We start from the raw sequence: 17,750 nt of genomic DNA on the forward strand, positions 1-17,750 counted from the left end.
AATGGCAATGATTTGTCATCACGCAAGCAGCTGACTTCATTGTTTACACCGGCCAACAACTAAACAAAAGGAAAACAATTTGAGGAAATGACTTCGCCAAATAAACAAAATGAGACCAAGTATCCTGTTTATATTGTATTGGGTTCTGGAGGACACACCGCCGAAATGTGCACTATAAATATGGCGCTTCTGACTTCCGCTAGGGGCAAGGAAATTTACAACCCACTCCGATATATTATAGCCAACGACGATATCACTTCCCGAAGCAGAATAACCAGTGCCATGCAAAAGGTTGGTGTGGCACTAGACGATACATCATTTATTTATGTACCTCGTAGTCGCAAAGTGGGGCAGAGCTACCTCAGTAGTGTATTTACAACTCTTTGGGCATTATTATGGAGCTTTTGGCTTGTTTGGAGTGGTCAGCCCAAGTTATTACTTTGCAACGGCCCAGGCACCTGTGTACCATTTTGTGTTGCAACTTATATTTGCAGACGAATTAGGCGCTTGCCAAGTAAAACTAAAATCGTCTTTGTGGAGAGTTGGTGCAGAGTGCGTACACTATCACTCAGCGGCAAACTGCTTCGACCTTTTCTTGACTTACTGGTGGTCCAATGGCCGGCGCTAGCCGAAAAATATAAAAACGCCTACAACGTAAAGTACTTCGGAAAAATTATGTGAACTTGTATAATTTATTTGGTGAAAAGCAAGGCCTGGAAGTTCTAATGATGCCGTACAAGTAATTATAAAGAACTTTAACATAACAAAATTTTGTAAAAAAGCATAAATAATAATAAACTCATAAAATTTAAATCAACTAGGGAGAGAGACAATCGTCAAGGTGATCGTTGATAGTGTCTTGTTCAACCTCTTTTCCACAATTGGGACACTGAATTGTACTTTTTAGAATATTTCTTTGACGATATAACCTTGTGTCCATGTCCTCTGGACTCCAGCCAGCGTTTGTGGAATTGGTCTCTGGCCTGTTCGGTGAACTTAGATTGATATTACTGCTGCTACTGGAAAACTCATCATCGCTTGTAGAAGTAAGGTTAATTAAATCTTGTTCGGAATAACCTGCTTTTCGAAGAATATCTTTACGTGAAGGGCGTGGTGTGCGCGTTGGGTTTAATGGTCGAGATGTGGATGATAATTTTTTCAGGAAATGCTTGGGTGCAACAATTTTAATCGCTATGCCAGTACAACCGTCCATATGGTCAGCGAATAAGCACCGTTTCATTTTACCTTGACAAATTGGGCAAGTAATGATGTCATCGTTAGGGTTGGGAAAATGATAGGACCCAGAAGGTTTGACGTCATTTTCTCTATTGAAATCCTTCAACATTGTATCGTCGCCAAAGAATTCATCTATCACAGAAGTGTCTGCTAATTCCGCAGCAGCTGATATATTAGCCATTTCATTATTGTCGTCCTGTGCATTGTCATCATACTCATCATCAATAAGAATGATATCCTCATCCAACAAATCATCAGTGTCTTCAAGAATCTCATCTTTGATAACTTTATGTCGTTCATCTGCTGTTAGCGGGGTGGACCGCTTCGGCAATTCAACCGCAAAACCGTTTTCGTTATCATCGGACTCACTTTCATCATCCGAGAGAATGGCAATAGTCTCCGTAGGCGTGTCTCTTAACATTATATCATCGTCTAAAACTAGCCAATCCTCAGTTTTAGGTTTCTTTGATGTGTCAACTGTTTGCAAACTATCGTTGGACAGCCGTCTACGTTTGCCATCACCTTAAATAAAAATAATAATTCATAAGATCAATTGTGATTAATTGTACAGTTCGCTCACCTGCTGGCGCTTCTGCATCGCTTTCAAGGAAACGAGAATTTTTCTTATTGTTTTCTATCGTGGTATCTGAACTTCTATTTGTTTTATTTTTATCGAAACGCTTTAACCATAACTCGCGTAAATGATTACGATCCACCTCCCCACTTGAATCATTTTTGGAGCTTGAGCTCGAATGACCCTTGGCACCTACTTGACAACCACTACCACTGAAAGCGGCATTTGCACTGCTATTTGCATTAACACGGCCAGCGGCACCACTATTACCGCCGGGACTACCATTTAGATTCGCAAAGCCAATAACGTTTCGTAAGTTACCACCTGCTGACGTATGCCGAATTGGCGTTTTATTAGACCCAGAAATTGTGTTTGTATTAAATGGATCACTGGATAGACCTGGATAAGAGGACGGTGGAAAAGCAGAGGCTATAGATGTTTGACGATCAATTGGTTTCGCAACTGGTGCCTTTGTCTTAGGGTTCAAAAGAAGGGTACCGCCGCCGTTTGTTTTGATAGGGCCTACAAAAAAATGAAAGCTTTGCAGGCGCAAATAGGGAGCGAATAATTTGAACACACACCTTTTACCACACCAAAACCAGAAGTTCCATTATTAAAACCTTTCACATTATTGGCGTCCGACAGTTTTGGTGTAGAGCTTATCTGTTTGTTTGTAGAAGGGAAGAACGTCCGCAAATCTTTTCCTTGCGGTTGCTTTGGTTCTTTGGAGGCGTTTTGCTTCTTCGGTTTATCCGGGCCTTTAATTTTCATAAAAGTGCCACCACAAGACTCCTGATGGGCTGCCCACCACTGATCATTGGGACCAGGAGCTCGATTACAAGTACGTTTCACATAACCGAAAAATGGGGCGCGATTTTGGCAACTTCCATTACAACGCCACCAGTGTTGTTTGTAAACATCTACTTCATCATGGAATGTATGGTATACCTAAAATACTTAACGTAAGAACACTGATACGAAAATTTATGCACATATACTCACTGTTATGTTGGTACCAGCCACTTTATTTATTGCATACATGATCTTTTTAAAATTTGGACCGTGACCGCCGTTTCCTTCCCGTATATTCAAAACAAAACAGTATGCATGTATCATTTCGTGCTGGAAGAAATCGTTTAATTTTTACTGAAACAATCAAGTATACAGCATTACAAACCAACATAGTCTCAACCAAGTCTTTGCGTGGTCTTAACTTGAGCAGAGGTTCACTTAAGCGGATAGTGATATCCATACCGAAACGATTGCGCCGCGAATAACATATTCCAGCACAGCTATACATACGCTTACTCCATTCCAGGGTCACACATTTCAAGCGACTTTGAAAAAATTTATCATCAAAAGCGCCAAACAGTGCGAATATATCTGGTGTAGGGTCCAGCGTTTCCCACTGGGGGTGTACAAGATTTTGCGTACGATTTAAGTAATCTTCGTCTTGGTTTGATGTCGGATTGCTACGCTTTATACGTAAAGGTTTCTTAGAAGGGGGGGGCATACTAAAGTTGACAATCTCCGGTTCCTAGAAGCGAAGACATTTTAAAAATCTTACAGCAAAATTACGCCTAAAAACCTACGCTGCCATCGCTGCTATTCAAATCTGTGCTTGATTCGGCGTTCCATCGCTTTTGCATTTCAAGCGCCATTAAAAAATCTGGATCATTCGACATTTTCAATATTTAACTTAAAAAATTGACTACACAAATCATATCAAACAAGAATTTTTAATTCACAAACAAGAAAAGCGATACAGAAGGAATTAACAAAGATATTTTCGCCAACCGCGCGCAGAATATATGTTTACTAACATGTAAATTGTGCTACCATATGTTTTCGGCACCCTACTTCTTTCCGATATCCTTGAATTTTGTATGGTGTTAAAACAGGATGACATAACATCCATACTTTATATAGAAACATTGAAATTTGAATTCACTAAAGTGGATAATAATTTTCTCACAACTATCATACGTAAACAATTAATTAGAGAGCCAATAAGTTTTTGAATAAATTTGCACATTATATGAAAGCATTTGTTTACATATTTCACATTCTTAGAGAACGATTTATGTTTTGAAAAATAGTGGTAAATTTTATGTGGACTCAGAACAAAATATTCCCATGCAATTAATAATTATAATTATTTGGCAACGCTAAACTTTGGAGTTAGAATACGAACAGTGCCAAATTATCGATTAATGTCTAATTGTCAAAGGCTTCGTTCATTAATCTTATAGGATAGAAAAATTGCAAGATTTTTAATATTGCAATTATTTGTTAATATCCATGGAAGGACTTGTTAATTACAGTAGCGAAGACGAACAGGAGGAGACAATGGATCATATAACTGTAAGTATATAAATGCTTATGCATATAGTAAATTGTTGCAAAGTAATGTAAAAAAGTACGTATGGGGAAAATGGCGACGATAAAAAATGTGTTCTATGTATGTATACGTCCTTTACCAATAATAGAATAAAGCAAGATTTTTTTTAATATACTACTGCTAACTAGCAATATATTAAGTTTAAAGAAAATAACATAGTTTGCTGTTTATGACTAGTTGCCAAATTCCTTTAGGCTGAACGCGGAAGCGGTGGTCGCAGTCCTGGCAGAACAAGGCGTTCCTACGAAGGTGAAGCCACAATGATTGGGGATGGTAGTCGTGGGGGTAAACGTGGTTCACCACCTGCCCGCAATAGCAGTTACAGAGACGAGGTAAACATATGTCTTATATTTTCATAAACAAATTGCACTCCGAAGTGCTTTTTTTTAAATCTATTAAATATCATGTACTATTTATATGTAATCTTAAATTCTTAATAACTAGGGTTACGTGTATAGATATATCGATACACCGAAAGGATTTATAAAGCCCAAAATGTGTTAGCTTTATCTAATACATCTAAAAAAATCGTTACAAGAATTAATTCATACAAATTAAATTTTCTTAACAATTATAATTTTTAAGCGAAACGAAAATAATATTTATTTAACACCATATGCCTTTGTATTGACATACTACATTGATATATCTCGTCCAAATTTCAAATCGTAAAAATATATTTATAGCAGCTATAAAATTATATATTTATATACCTACATATTATGGTAAATAAGAGGTTCAATGAAAAGTTTTCGCCAATTTGTTTTGGGTTGGTTGTTGTAGGGTTTCAAGCAAAGTCGAAATGACCTTGCAATATGAAAAAATAGTTTCCGGGCTCCGCTTATTGTTACCTCATTTCGCTTGTTCAATAGGCATTCCCATTTTTATTTTCTGTAAATACATAGCTTTAATTTTATATTAAAATCATTTAATTAACAAACTATCCACTTTTGTTATTGTTGTTATATATAAAAAGTCGAAAAGTTACAATCTGCATCTCTACGCACGCACACCTACATACATAACTATAAATCAAGCCAGCTGCAGCCCTGGTTTGGTCGTGCGTCAAAAGCAAATTTATGCCCGGCGACCTGAAAGGAGCGCACGAATAAAAAGTGTAACTTAAAATTTTCCGCCAGAAAGAAAAAGACCCTAACATTTTTTATAGGAATGCGAAAAAAATACGAAGGAGCCTTTTTCTATGTGTGTTTCCATTACATACTTAACTTTACTGTGTAGGAGTTGAGCTGTAAACGAACGTGAGTATATATGCAAATTAACAAAAAAGAATCAGTAATTTACTTTTTGTTGCAGGAAATTTAATTAACTAAAGAATACATTCAAAACAAAAAATTACAAAAACAATATATGTATGTGCATAAAACATTTCGGTGGGCATGGGTAAAACGTAACAGATATTAAGCGTATATATTTAGGTTTAGACATATATTAGAATAACCTTTTGTAGACTTTTAATAGAAAAGAGCGAAGTTATATAATAACCTGACAGTTTCTGTGTACATAATTTTCTCTTCCAGGACACGCAAAGGCAGAGCAGTAAGAGACCAACATCATCAACATACCACAGTCGGGACAACAAGCGAGACAACCGCGATAATAGGAGAGAAAGTCGAGACAATGTACGAGACCATAGAGAAGAAAGGGAATCGAGAGATGCTCGTTATTCAAAAGATCACAATCGTTATGACTATAAAGTAACGTATTCTCTCATATTAAATTATTTCATGAAATTAATTGTACATTTTCAGAATGATCGCACGCGTACAAGGGATTTCCAAAGCGATCATAAGCGAGAACGTGATAACTTTGATAATCGGCGACCACCTCGTGATGATGACCGTAACAGACCCTCGTCTTCGTACAAAAATAATCGCTATGGTGGTAGTTTTCGCGATGACCGACATCGACATGATTCCTCTAATACAAATGCGGGTCCTTCCTCATTACGTCAACAACATCACAACCGCTCAGTCGATCAACGACATACGGAGCATTATGATCATTCTGGTAGTCGTTATCGCCGTCGCAGCAACTCTCGCTCTCCATCTCCTTCAACTGGGCAACGTCATTACCATAGTAAGCGCTCGGGACACGATGAAAAATCATATTCCCGTCATCGCAGTCGGTCACGTTCTATTACCCCGGGACGTTCTGATTCTCGCGATCGTGAAGGATTTGCTTTAGAAAAAGCGCGTTTATCAGCTCAAGCAATGGAGCGTAAAATACATCCGGATAGTCATACATCACAAGAAAAAGATGCTCAGTCTTTACACCCCAGCACACGTACAGAAGCACTGTTGGCTCTGCCCTTAAATGAAACTGCGCCAAAGCAGCCAAACGTAATTGCCGTTGCACCAGTTCCCTCAACCTCTTCGAATAATGGAGGAGAACCAGCGGTCATCCAACTACCTAGTTACTATAACCCTAATGTTATAAATCCAAACAAATATGCTGAACAGGTACAGAAACGCAAACTTTTATGGGGAGCAAAGAAAGCAGAAGATACTGCGGCAAAATGGGGCAATGCACAATTTTCGCAAGATACCGACGGGAAAGTTGCATCCAAATTTATGCGTCTAATGGGCATTAAAGGCAGTGGTCCTTCGAAGAGTGAAGAAGTGGTTGAACAAAAGGTGGTACCGTCGGTTGCGCCAGATGTCAAATCGAGGGAGGTAATGTTCTCAAATATGGAGCAGCAATATGAGGTCGCACGCCAAGCTACTCATACAATGCGTGGTGTCGGTTTAGGTTTCAGTTCACAAGCTCGACCGTTTTGAAAAATAATTGCGAGCAAAGTGTCAAGCGAAGTTGAGGAAAACTATCTCAAATTGTTCAATTTTCGTGTAGAATAAATGATTCGCAACATATGTTGATAATATTTGTTTCTGAACTTATGTATGAAAAAATAAATGGTATATTAAATAAACCTATATATGAATAAATGAGTATACCGTGGAAACCCAGATTAATTTATTTTATCAGGAATACCAGTATGATAAGTATATCTGTTATTTATTTTACTTTCCAATGATGAATGCAATGGTGCTCTAAAAGGGGTGAAATAAGTCTTAAAAAATTCACACTAATAATTTTTTCAGTGTAAGCAATATTAAAACAAATCGAACAGAGAGTTTGAACGTTTACTACCAGCTGATTGTTGACAGCTAGAATGCAACAACAAAAACAAAATACACGAAAAAGCGATTTTTGCCAAGTTGTCAACGTAAAAACGCAAATAAATAAATTAACTATTTAAAATACACAAAATTTTATTGTGTAAACAAAGGAAGCAAAATAGTTCGATAATTATACAATCTATTGTGCAGTTGAAAATATGTCTTGGCTCAATAGCAGTCTCAATACATTAAAAGGCCAACTCACGACACTGGCTCAGGAGGTACTTGCTGAGACAGCAGGTCCAGGGGACGAAGAATATCGTGGTCCAGAAAGTGAGACACGGACCGCAGTTGAGTTGCTTGCAGATACACACAATGAAAACGAGCAATTGAACAAATTATGCAATGAAAAGGACATCGAAGTAAGTAGATAGAAGTAGGCACAAAGGTGCTGCGAGTATTAGTTGTTGAAAGTGATTTGGCAAATTATACGAATATTTTGAAAAATATTATGTATAGAATAGCTTTGTTTATATTTTTTTTATGTACAATGTAGATCCTACATTAATTCCAATATGGTATTGTAATTGTAGTCGTATTGTAGCAATAACATTGAACTTTTGGTGACAAAATTGTATTATAGTCTAATCACAAAAGATGGGCATTTTTCATTTGTTCTAAAATTTACTTTATTTCGCTAATTTGTTGCTTACATACACATACGTATACATATGGTCTAAATTCAATTTACCTTCTTTACAGATCACTTTACTGCGAAAGCAAATTAATGAATTGCAAACGAAAATCGCCGATAGTGGAGGTGGATCTGCAAGTACTTCGAAATCGGTAAGTAAAAATTAATACAAAAGAATGGAATAGGTTTACCTGTAGAAGATTACTGTCAGCTGTGTTGAACGCTTTAAGATCCATTTTTTCGTTTTTTTTTAATGAAATTTTAATAATTTTCTATATAAGTATGTATAGTATATATGTATATAAGTTTACTGTATGTCTAAACATCCCATAGTATTTCTTTTTCATTTTTAAATTTAATGTGTAGTATTTTATAAAATTTTATTTTCGCCAATTTTACCGAAGGTGCGGCAGCAGCTATCGCAAATCTATGGTTGTTTCATATAATCATATATAAACATACATACAAAATTATGTATATAGCTTCTCTGCTATATCTTTAAGTTAATATTTGAATAGTGATATGACTTAAAGAACGAATGCAAACAACTACACTGTGACGCTTATAATAACACAAATGCGATAAACCAAAGAGCGTCGGCGTTGTACCGGCAGTAGTTTATAGTAATGCGGTATAACTGGCGTTCCGAATCAGTCCAACTCACTTCATTGCCCCTTAAATCAATAAAAAATAAAGTGAAATACCACATAACGATATCTTTCAGCACATCCTTAGCCAAGTCTGTGGCGTCAGGTAGTACCTGGCACAACAAAATCCACCTTTTAATTTTATATGCTCAAATATGTAAATAATTGAGCCTCATTCGTATGGCATTTGCATGTGCAATGTGTTATGTGTGTGCTTATATCCACTCGCTTATAAAATGAAACATAATTTTATCTTTGTCATATATGCTTTTGTTGCCGATAAGCATTCAACGCGCACATACCAATATACTATATGCAAGTATAATATATTTATATGCAAGTATAAATATAAATTCTAAGTTAATTTATATATAAAATAATCGCACATCTATACCCCTTTCAATATATCATATGTGGATGCAAATATACAAACTCACCGACCAAGTACTCTTTATCTACCTAAGTCGATCCGTTAAATAAATTGTAGTCCTATACATAAGAGCTGTATATGAAATGGGTCGATATGAGTAAATCTGTATGTAATGTATATATGTATCATATCCGTTTGTATATTTGTACGTATGCATACATATACATAAGTGTAATAAATATACGAGGGATTGACAATCAATATCTCCTTACGCTGAGATAAAGGAATACTTGTCTATAAAATCAATCCTAAATTATATTGTAACGGTTTTTTGCTTGCACAACTGTACCACAGTAGCCCTTTCTACAGTAAATTCGACGTGAGAAGATTGCAAAATGGAGTTTTCGATTATTTGTATGTATTGCTTCTTCTTTCCGAAGACTACTACTGTTATGAGGAAATTGAAATTTCTTTCCAGAATATGTACTATAAAATAATTTTCCTTAATATCTCACCAATTATCTTCATGATGAGACAGCAGGGTAACTACCAGTTAAGATACCGAACTCCTCTTTTAGTATTTTCCGATCTGGATATGGTACGCCTTCTTATCCAAACTAGACTCTAACTCCATATGTCCTGAATGCATCTAACCATTTATTTAATATCCCTTTTGTTATTGTTCGACTCCGTCAAAACATCTCCTAACTGGCTCTATCGACCTAACTTTCCTCCCTAGCGCAGCTTCGTTCTGGATACTGTAGCAGGTTAAACCCCTACTTGTCCAGAATAGACCCCGACATATCCAATATATGTCCTGCATGCAATGAGTTTCCGGATGAGACTTGCCACCTCTTTGCATGCCCTGCCAACCCCACTCATCTAACACCCCTTTCCCTTTGGTCCGACCTCGCCAACACACGAAACAACACCTAGATAACCCTTATCATCCTAACGGGGACTGATAACCGTTAAAACAAAAACCTAACTTTCCTCGTTCCCACGACTATCGGGTCTATGTAACCGAAACGGATCCGGATTTTTATCCGGCCAAAAACTGTTAATTCGTTTTTTTTTCCTCGAAATTACTTCTTCTACCTCTCCAAAAACAACATCGTAACTCTCCGCCACACAATTCTACAGTGCTCCGTTCCCACGACAGTCCGGAACAGACTCGGTCAAGGACTGTCAACTCGGCAGAATTATGCCGTTACAAAATTGTACAACCCTCCAGTCAGAAGTCCACACCCTTTTTCTCTACATAGTCTGTAATCCAACAAAGCATTTACAAAATTTCCAGCAGCTTTTATGATTTGAAAGGTGAAAAACGCCATTTTGTGACACCTCCACCTTCCATTCACATATATAATAACTGCAATACTCAGGCATTAAAATAAAATTTGTCTGCTTTTGCCACAGTTCGATTGTCACCCTCGACGACCCCTTTCGGCTCATTCGCCATATCGATCGCATCTGCCTCAATCTGCTTATCGCAGCCTAGCTGATTAACGGGGCAAAAAATGTGCCCGCACGACGCGCACAACAACAAGGACAGCGTTTCTTTCATCCCCTACCACTGCGTGGTGCGTGCGCCTAAAAGTGCGCTATTATAGCTGGCTCCTTATCTTGCCTAATTGTGTATGCAAAACATCTACGCGCACCGCCGACTGCGCAGCTGCCCCTCCGTTCCACGGCAGATCGTTATCGCGTCGATAATGTATTTGTGATCCCATTGAATTGGACAGTTCCAGCTTTTTGATATCCATATGTCGGATAGCCACCCCTTTGGCTGCCATTAACATGCGCGTGTGTGTCGTGTGGGGAACGTGCGGCGGGGTTATCTGCCAATAAGTATATAAGAGTCGGTCTATATATTTGGGTACGCTATATACCAGATTGTCGGGGCACTGAGGGCGAACTGTGTGGGTATAAAAGGTGAACCACCTGCTGGATTTCCCTTCATTACAGTAATTAATTCAGCAGTTGTTGTCGCTATGATGCGGCTGCAATCGGCATTCAGTTAGAAAGCAATATTCAGCGACCCGCCTCGGAGCTGCAAGGCGAAGCGAACCAGCCGTGCACCCGCATAAAGTGCAAATTTTCTTCACGGTTGCATTCGTCGCCGCCGACTTAACTGACATCACTTTTATCGTTCCTTTTCGTTGTTTTCATCGTTTGCAAACAAAAAAAAAATGTAAGAAACGGGAATTTTCGTCGGCCTAAAAAGTACGCGATTTGCATTTTAAATGTCGTGAATTTTACTTCATTTTGCTTTTGTAATCGCGCATAACTTGTGTAACACTCCAAGCCGCATAAAATTTGTTTACTAAATTCATGTTGTAATCGCGTTGTTGCTTTTCGAAATACTGCACTGGGACTGAGGGGTAAGTTTTCTGAAAAAATACATTATTTTTTGTTTAAAGCATTCATTTACTCGAAAAAAAAATTTTTTTGGATCAATGTAACTTTAGTTTTAATATATATATATATTTATTTATATACATTTTTAATATTATAAAAAAACTGCTAACAATTCATAATTAAAAAAATATATAAATAATGATAAAAATAAAAATTAAAAATTAAAAAAATTAAAATTAATGAAAACAAAAATTAAGAATTAAAAAAAAATAGTTAAAATAATAAAAAGAAAATTAAAATTATTATAAAATAATATAAAATATTCATGACAACTAGTTGTAAATAAATAAAATATTAAAATTTTAGAATATTTTGGTTAAATAAGGGAAATAATTTGAAATTAATAATTGAAAAAAATATTAATAATAAAAATAAAAATTAAAAATTATTATAAATATAATAAAAAAAAATTGAAAGTAAAAAAAATTAGTAAAAATAATTAAAAGAAATTTAAAATAATAGTGACAACTGATTGTAAATAAACAAAATATTACAATCTTAGAATATTTAAGGAAAATATTGTTTTTATAGCCTATGTAGTGCTTCGAATATAAAGACGTACATACATTTTTAAGCTGCTTTCGAAAATTTTTGATTGGCAAAGAAATATTGAAACTTAACTTCAGTAAAGTCAATGCAAATTTGCTAAATAATTCTTCTTTACCAAAACAGATTTTTTGTAAATTTTTCCATCGTCCAATCTTATACAAAATCTAGATTGAATTGCAGAATTGACAGATAAGTCTAACCGTAGATTCTGAAATAGAGCCTAAAGCATAGTTTTCATTGGAGCTTAAGAACATGTAATTTTTGACATTTTCTCATTCCTTCGTGGTTAGCAAATTCCTTTCGACCTAGTGCTATAAATGTGGAGAAGCTGTGAAATTTTTAACATATTTTTCCCTAAAAAATTTATTCAAATTTTGAATATCCTTTTTATTCCCTAAATTTTTGATTACTTGTCACCTTTCCAAAGAAATCTGTAAGGTACTATCTGAATAAATATGAGTTAGACAGTTCGTTTTCGTTAGATTCGCCATTTGAATTATATAGCAAATCCTGGACAAAAGGTTTCTTTAAAAAATGTTACGTCGGGTTTACAAAATATAGTCATATAACATAATGGCAATACTACGACTGGTGTTTCAGCACTCAATTCGTAACATAAAAAGGCTTAAACAACTCTCAGGAAATTAAAGGGTGATCTGTTTCGAGGTAACCTACTTTAAAAAAAAAAAAACAAAGAAACTTCAAATATGTATGTTATTACTATCATTCAAAAGAACATTCTTTGGCATTGATTTTTTGATATTAAATCTTTCAAATGTTGGCAGCAGCTACGTCTCAGGTCGTCCATCCATTGAATCCAATTTTCGATGACTCGTTCGAGCGTTGCTACTAGTGACTGGTGTATGACACGCGTGATGTTTTGCTCCAAGGCCTGAATCGAAGCGGGATTGTCCGCATAGAATTTAGACTTTACATATCCCCAAAAGAAAAAGTCTAAATGTGTGATATCACATGATCTTGGTGGCCAATCAACCGCCCCAAACCATCAAATTATTTGCTCACCGAAGTGTTCTCTCAATAAATCCATTGATTGATGCGATGTGTGTGAAGTGGCGTCGTCTGTTGTTCATCGAGATCACGAGCTTCAATTTCGTGTATTAAATAGTCGGTTATCATGACGTGATAACGGTCGCCAATGATGATGATTATTTTTGAAGAAATATGGAACGATGTTTCCACACCAAACCGTTGTTTTTTCTGGATGAAATGAAAGCCCTTGAATTTCTTCAAGTTGCTCTTCACCCAAATGCGGCAGTTTTGCCTGATATGGATCGCTGAACAAAATTTGGCTCGAAAACGTTGGATATTCTTGGAACTTTTCAAGAATCCATAGAGCAAAGCAATGCCACTTGGGAAGATCAAGCGGCTTTCAATTTAAGATTTCGACGTAAAATGCTCCAAGTCGTTCCATCCGTCAGTCCGAGTTGCTGCGAACGTCGCCGAATCGACTCTCCACGGTCTTCATGTATACTCTCAGCTACGGCTGCTATATTTTCTCCACTGCGTGCTCCACGTGGTCTATTCGGTCGAATATTATCCAATAGTGCTGCGAATAGTACGGTCAGTAGGCCGATTATGTTGCCCATAAGTTGAGCACCCGAAACACATTCCTTAGAAAACGTGATTTTTCGTAATAAAGTTGAATGTTTTTCAGGCGTAAGTGTTTCCATGATAAAATGCCATATAATATTGAACAGAAGACACGTCTCACGTGACACCTGATTTGTCAAAAAAAGCTCTTGAACAAAGTACCTTTGCTTGGATCAACCCTTTAAACAATTAGAAAGTGTGTGGTGGACTTTAACTATTGTTGTTATAGCGACGGAAAACATTTCTGAAGTAATTTGGAGGTTTAAGAGTCTTTGACTGGGACCGTTCTGGTTACATAGACCCGATTTTCGCCGGAACGGCTGGACTTTAACTTTCAGTGCTCGGTTAACGGTCACTCGTGGAAACTCTGGTTAGTAGCTAGAAATTCTATGCAGAAAAAATGTAAAAGTTCTTGTGTTTCCGTTATAGAGCGTTTCTAAAATTTTATGTAACTCACTTCTTGGATTGCCTGTGGGTAAAGGGGCTAACTCAAGAGATATTCAAACCGCTCACTGCTTCAAAAGTTTGTTTGTAATTATGTATAGGTTATAATGGAATTGGTCAATTATTTGCCCAGCGAGAGGCAATAAGTACATATGTATGCGTGTGTGTGTGCGTGCTGCCATGTTGGATATGTGATCTTGGCGTTGATAATAGCCCGGCGATGATCAGTTGAGCATGCAACGCTGTGGAAGCAACGACAAAGTAAGCATCCGTAAACGCGCAACAACAACAACATTCACTCTATAAATACATAGCACTTACAAATAAATGCATTGGCATTAGAATCAATGAACCAACTTTATATTGCTATATATTGGTGGAAGAGACGGCGTGGAGAGGGGATGAGGGGGGTTCTGATGACCACGTAGCAAAGTGGCTTTGTGCGCTTGCGTGTAACCGTGAACTAATTAGGGGTTAGCTGCGCGGCGACAAAAAGTGACAATTGCGGCCAAGAGCGCTCGCGGCAACAACAACACAGTGGATCACCGATGGGCACAACAACAACGCCAACAATGGCGCAGATTAAACGTGATCGATACACAAATGCCGGAAGCACGCCATGCTGGCGCTGTCGAACAAATTTCGATTTTCAGTTAGCATTCAAAATTAGTGACTAAGTCACAAAGGCAAAAACAAAAAACACAACAAACACAAAAACGCGTCTCTAATGTCTAAAAAAGCGCATAAAAATAAATGTTGTTCAAAAGCGTTCTTAGCTGAACATCGAAGCGTGGCGCGTGGAGCTTGCCGCCTCTCCAAATTGCCAGCGCAATCACAATTTAGGCAGCGTCATCGAAAGCCGCGGCGGAAAATGATCGGTGGACTAATGTTTCATTCATTTTCGCACCAAAGCTGCGCTGCCACCGATCATTTGTGTTTAATTGAGAATGCAATCAGATTACGCTCTAATGACACACACACGCTCACACACGTACACACATGCATGTAAATGGTATGTGCAAATAGAACGAACGCGCGGACCAAATTGCTCGCGGTGAGTGGTCAAGCGCACGCGTGAAGCGCAAACTCGCAGTGTGAACGCACCATTAAGTAAAAAGGCAGTTATTGGTGTTGGCGATTATCAAAATATCGAGACACCTGCAATTAAACGCAATTAAAGTTGACATAAAAAACACTTGCACGACAAATTTCGGTTAATTAACCTACTTTCCAGCGTTGGCGGTGGCTTCATGTGCGTCACAGGCTGGCTAATGGCTGCAGGCGCATATATTGGATAGTCGAAGAAGTATTTTCGTATTTATAATCAAACTTCCACTTATTTTTTTTATATTTATAATAAACTTTAATGAACCAAATATGTACCGTTTTGGTCGAGCATTTTTTGCCATTTTTCCGCTAGAGACATTATTCCATCAGTGTAAAACTTTGCGTGGCATTCTTCCCTTTTTTATAAAAAAATTTCAAAATATAGCGAATTTATTCATTATTTTCACTCATTTTTGAACAGCTGTAACTTCTTTCAACTTCTCCGAATTTAATTTTTTTTGGTTAAATGAAGCTTAAAATCTCAACTTTCCAACACTATTATGGTAATGACACAATCTGATTGGTAGCACGGGAGATATACGACTGCAACGACATCTATAGACAGAATACGAAAAGACTTTTTCGACTACTCCATATTATTCAACTTTACGGCGAGACCAGGAATATAAACTGAAGAAGTTCACTCAATTGCTGATATGTAAGAATTTAGCTGTGTTGTGATCCGATTTTAAGTCGCCACGCCCATATTTTGATATATAAAGTAGGTCGTGTGAATTTCCATTTAGTTATATTCTGTGTATATTAAGTTTGCCCAGAATTTTAAGACACACAGAAGAAAACTTCGGATATCTTATAAATCGATCTGAAAATTTGCAGGCAAGAAACTACCCATTTGTCGGAACTGCAACTATCGGACTCCTATAACATATAGCCGTCGTACAAATTGATCGATCAAAGCCAAGACCTTATAGGGACACTTTTTTTATTTGACAAGATATCTTCATGAAAATTAGCGCGGATTACTGTCCGAGGTAACGGTACAATCTCTGAAGAAATTGTTAAGAGCGGACCACTATAGCATATAGCTGCCATACAAACACCGATCAAAAACAAGTTCTTGTGTGGAAACATTTCTACTTCTGATTTGATATTTATAGCTTCGATTTTTTTCGAAGAATACCTTTGTATGGAAGGCAATTGGTTCCATTGTCGGATCGTTTTTATCCATTCCTCGGATCCATAATTTCGTGAAAAAGTCATGCGTTGCAATCACCCATTCGGTACTCAAAAAAATGTGTAACTATTTTGATCTCATGCAAGTTTGTTGCTGAGTGCTGCGTGAGTTTTTCTGTCACGCAATGGAACACGCAGCTGCTCTGAGCAACCTTGTACTGCACTACGCTTTACCACACCCCCCTCTCCTTGCCCCCGCCACCCCACTCGTTCACTCTCCTCAACAATAGCGCGGCGGCAGATTAAATGCCAACATGAAAATTAGTGGACAATCATTTTGGCAGATTTGGCTGCGTACTGGTGTTGTATTTGTTGTTGCGTTGGTTTTTGTTGTTGCATTAGTTTTTGTTGTTTTCGCAATATTTGCATGCAATGCATTGCATTTTTGTCGTACACCCGTAATTATATTTTACAAGTTTCTACACGACAACAACAAACAAAAATAGAAAATAAATAAATAACCAGCAACAACAACAGTCGCAAGTACAACAACACCAACAACCGAAGCGTACATGTGCAATGAGTAAAAATTTATAATAAAATGGCAGCCGCAGCTGTTTGCTGCAGTTTTTCCTTTTTGCTATTGTTGTTGTTGTTATTATAATTGTCAAATTACCGTCACAATTGCATTGCAATGGCAAAGTGGCAAATCACATTTTCACAATTGTGGAAATCGAAATTAAAACGAAACAATAAACAATTTTGCACAACAACAAAAAAAACAACAAGAAAAAATTGTAGAAAAAGACAAAAGTGCAAGTGCAAATTGAAAAAAAAGAAAATTAGCAGAAAAACTCAAAATTGAAAACGCTTCAAATCGCATTGCCAGCACGTTCAGAGTCGCTTGCGCACATGTGTGTGTGTGTGTGTGTGCAATTGTCGCCAGCGCTGCATTTCCGCCTGCAATGCGGGTGCTTCACAGCGCACGCTTGTATCAGCTGGGGCAATCGCTCAGCTCGTGTTGCTGGTTTTCGCTTTGCTTTGGCCGCACTTCACGCTAATTTGCTGGCCATTTTCGTTCTCAGCGCCATTTTTTGTGCCACTGCGCACAGCACGCTGACACAATTTCCACGTGACCTTCAGCGACAATTACGCAAGTCGAGAATGAAATCGCGCATTCTTCTGGCTTTGCACTTTGCCAAGTCTCGGCTGTTATTTATCGGTCGTGTCTTACAGAAACCTTAAACCTTAAAAAGTGTCGCGACGCGGAGTAGTAAATGAAAAAGTTACAAATTTACTCAATTAATGTTTTCGGAAATCTGTTAGTCAGAAAAAAGGCGTTTAGGCAGCTCCTTGCAGAAAACTCCTTTAAGCCTCCCTCCTAGCTTCGACCCATTCGTAAAAAATCTCACTGCACCTCTTCTC

General features: G+C 37.4%; 4 protein-coding genes across 6 annotated transcripts in view; 3 read left to right on the plus strand and 1 right to left on the minus strand.

Annotated features, from left to right (window-relative positions):
* Window positions 1-817, plus strand: LOC126760398 (UDP-N-acetylglucosamine transferase subunit ALG14 homolog). Its single transcript, XM_050475994.1, has one exon. It carries the CDS (start codon window positions 88-90, stop codon window positions 679-681), a length of 594 nt encoding a protein of 197 aa, XP_050331951.1. The 5' UTR covers window positions 1-87; the 3' UTR covers window positions 682-817.
* LOC126760379 (DNA-dependent metalloprotease SPRTN) lies at window positions 674-3,625 on the minus strand. Its single transcript, XM_050475970.1, has 6 exons — window positions 3,403-3,625; window positions 2,988-3,347; window positions 2,813-2,932; window positions 2,392-2,758; window positions 1,817-2,332; window positions 674-1,758 (listed from the first exon to the last, which is right to left on the minus strand). The coding sequence occupies exons 1-6, from the start codon at window positions 3,493-3,495 to the stop codon at window positions 818-820; spliced, it is 2,397 nt and encodes a 798-aa protein (XP_050331927.1). The 5' UTR covers window positions 3,496-3,625; the 3' UTR covers window positions 674-817.
* Window positions 3,626-4,017: 392 nt separating this feature from the next.
* Window positions 4,018-7,191, plus strand: LOC126760388 (arginine/serine-rich coiled-coil protein 2). Of its 3 annotated transcripts, none has more exons than XM_050475980.1 (4): window positions 4,018-4,174; window positions 4,406-4,543; window positions 5,750-5,926; window positions 5,981-7,191. In XM_050475980.1, exons 1-4 carry the CDS (start codon window positions 4,112-4,114, stop codon window positions 7,007-7,009), a joined length of 1,407 nt encoding a protein of 468 aa, XP_050331937.1. In that variant the 5' UTR covers window positions 4,018-4,111; the 3' UTR covers window positions 7,010-7,191. The 3 variants fall into 3 exon arrangements, with proteins under 3 accessions (XP_050331937.1, XP_050331939.1, XP_050331938.1); XM_050475981.1 differs by having other exon boundaries at window positions 4,043-4,174; window positions 4,389-4,543; XM_050475982.1 differs by lacking the exon at window positions 4,406-4,543.
* A 225-nt stretch (window positions 7,192-7,416) lies between these two features.
* The window catches only part of LOC126760370 (thyroid receptor-interacting protein 11), a 50,818-nt gene continuing 40,484 nt past the window's right edge, over window positions 7,417-17,750 (plus strand). Inside the window, exons 1-2 of the mRNA XM_050475959.1 lie at window positions 7,417-7,770; window positions 8,111-8,194. Of these exons, the coding sequence (XP_050331916.1) occupies window positions 7,567-7,770; window positions 8,111-8,194 (288 nt within the window). The 5' untranslated portion in view covers window positions 7,417-7,566. The remainder of the gene's footprint in view (window positions 7,771-8,110; window positions 8,195-17,750) is intronic.

This window comes from Bactrocera neohumeralis, chromosome 5 (assembly GCF_024586455.1).
Source record: "Bactrocera neohumeralis isolate Rockhampton chromosome 5, APGP_CSIRO_Bneo_wtdbg2-racon-allhic-juicebox.fasta_v2, whole genome shotgun sequence".
NCBI classification, from domain to species: Eukaryota; Metazoa; Arthropoda; class Insecta; order Diptera; family Tephritidae; genus Bactrocera; species Bactrocera neohumeralis.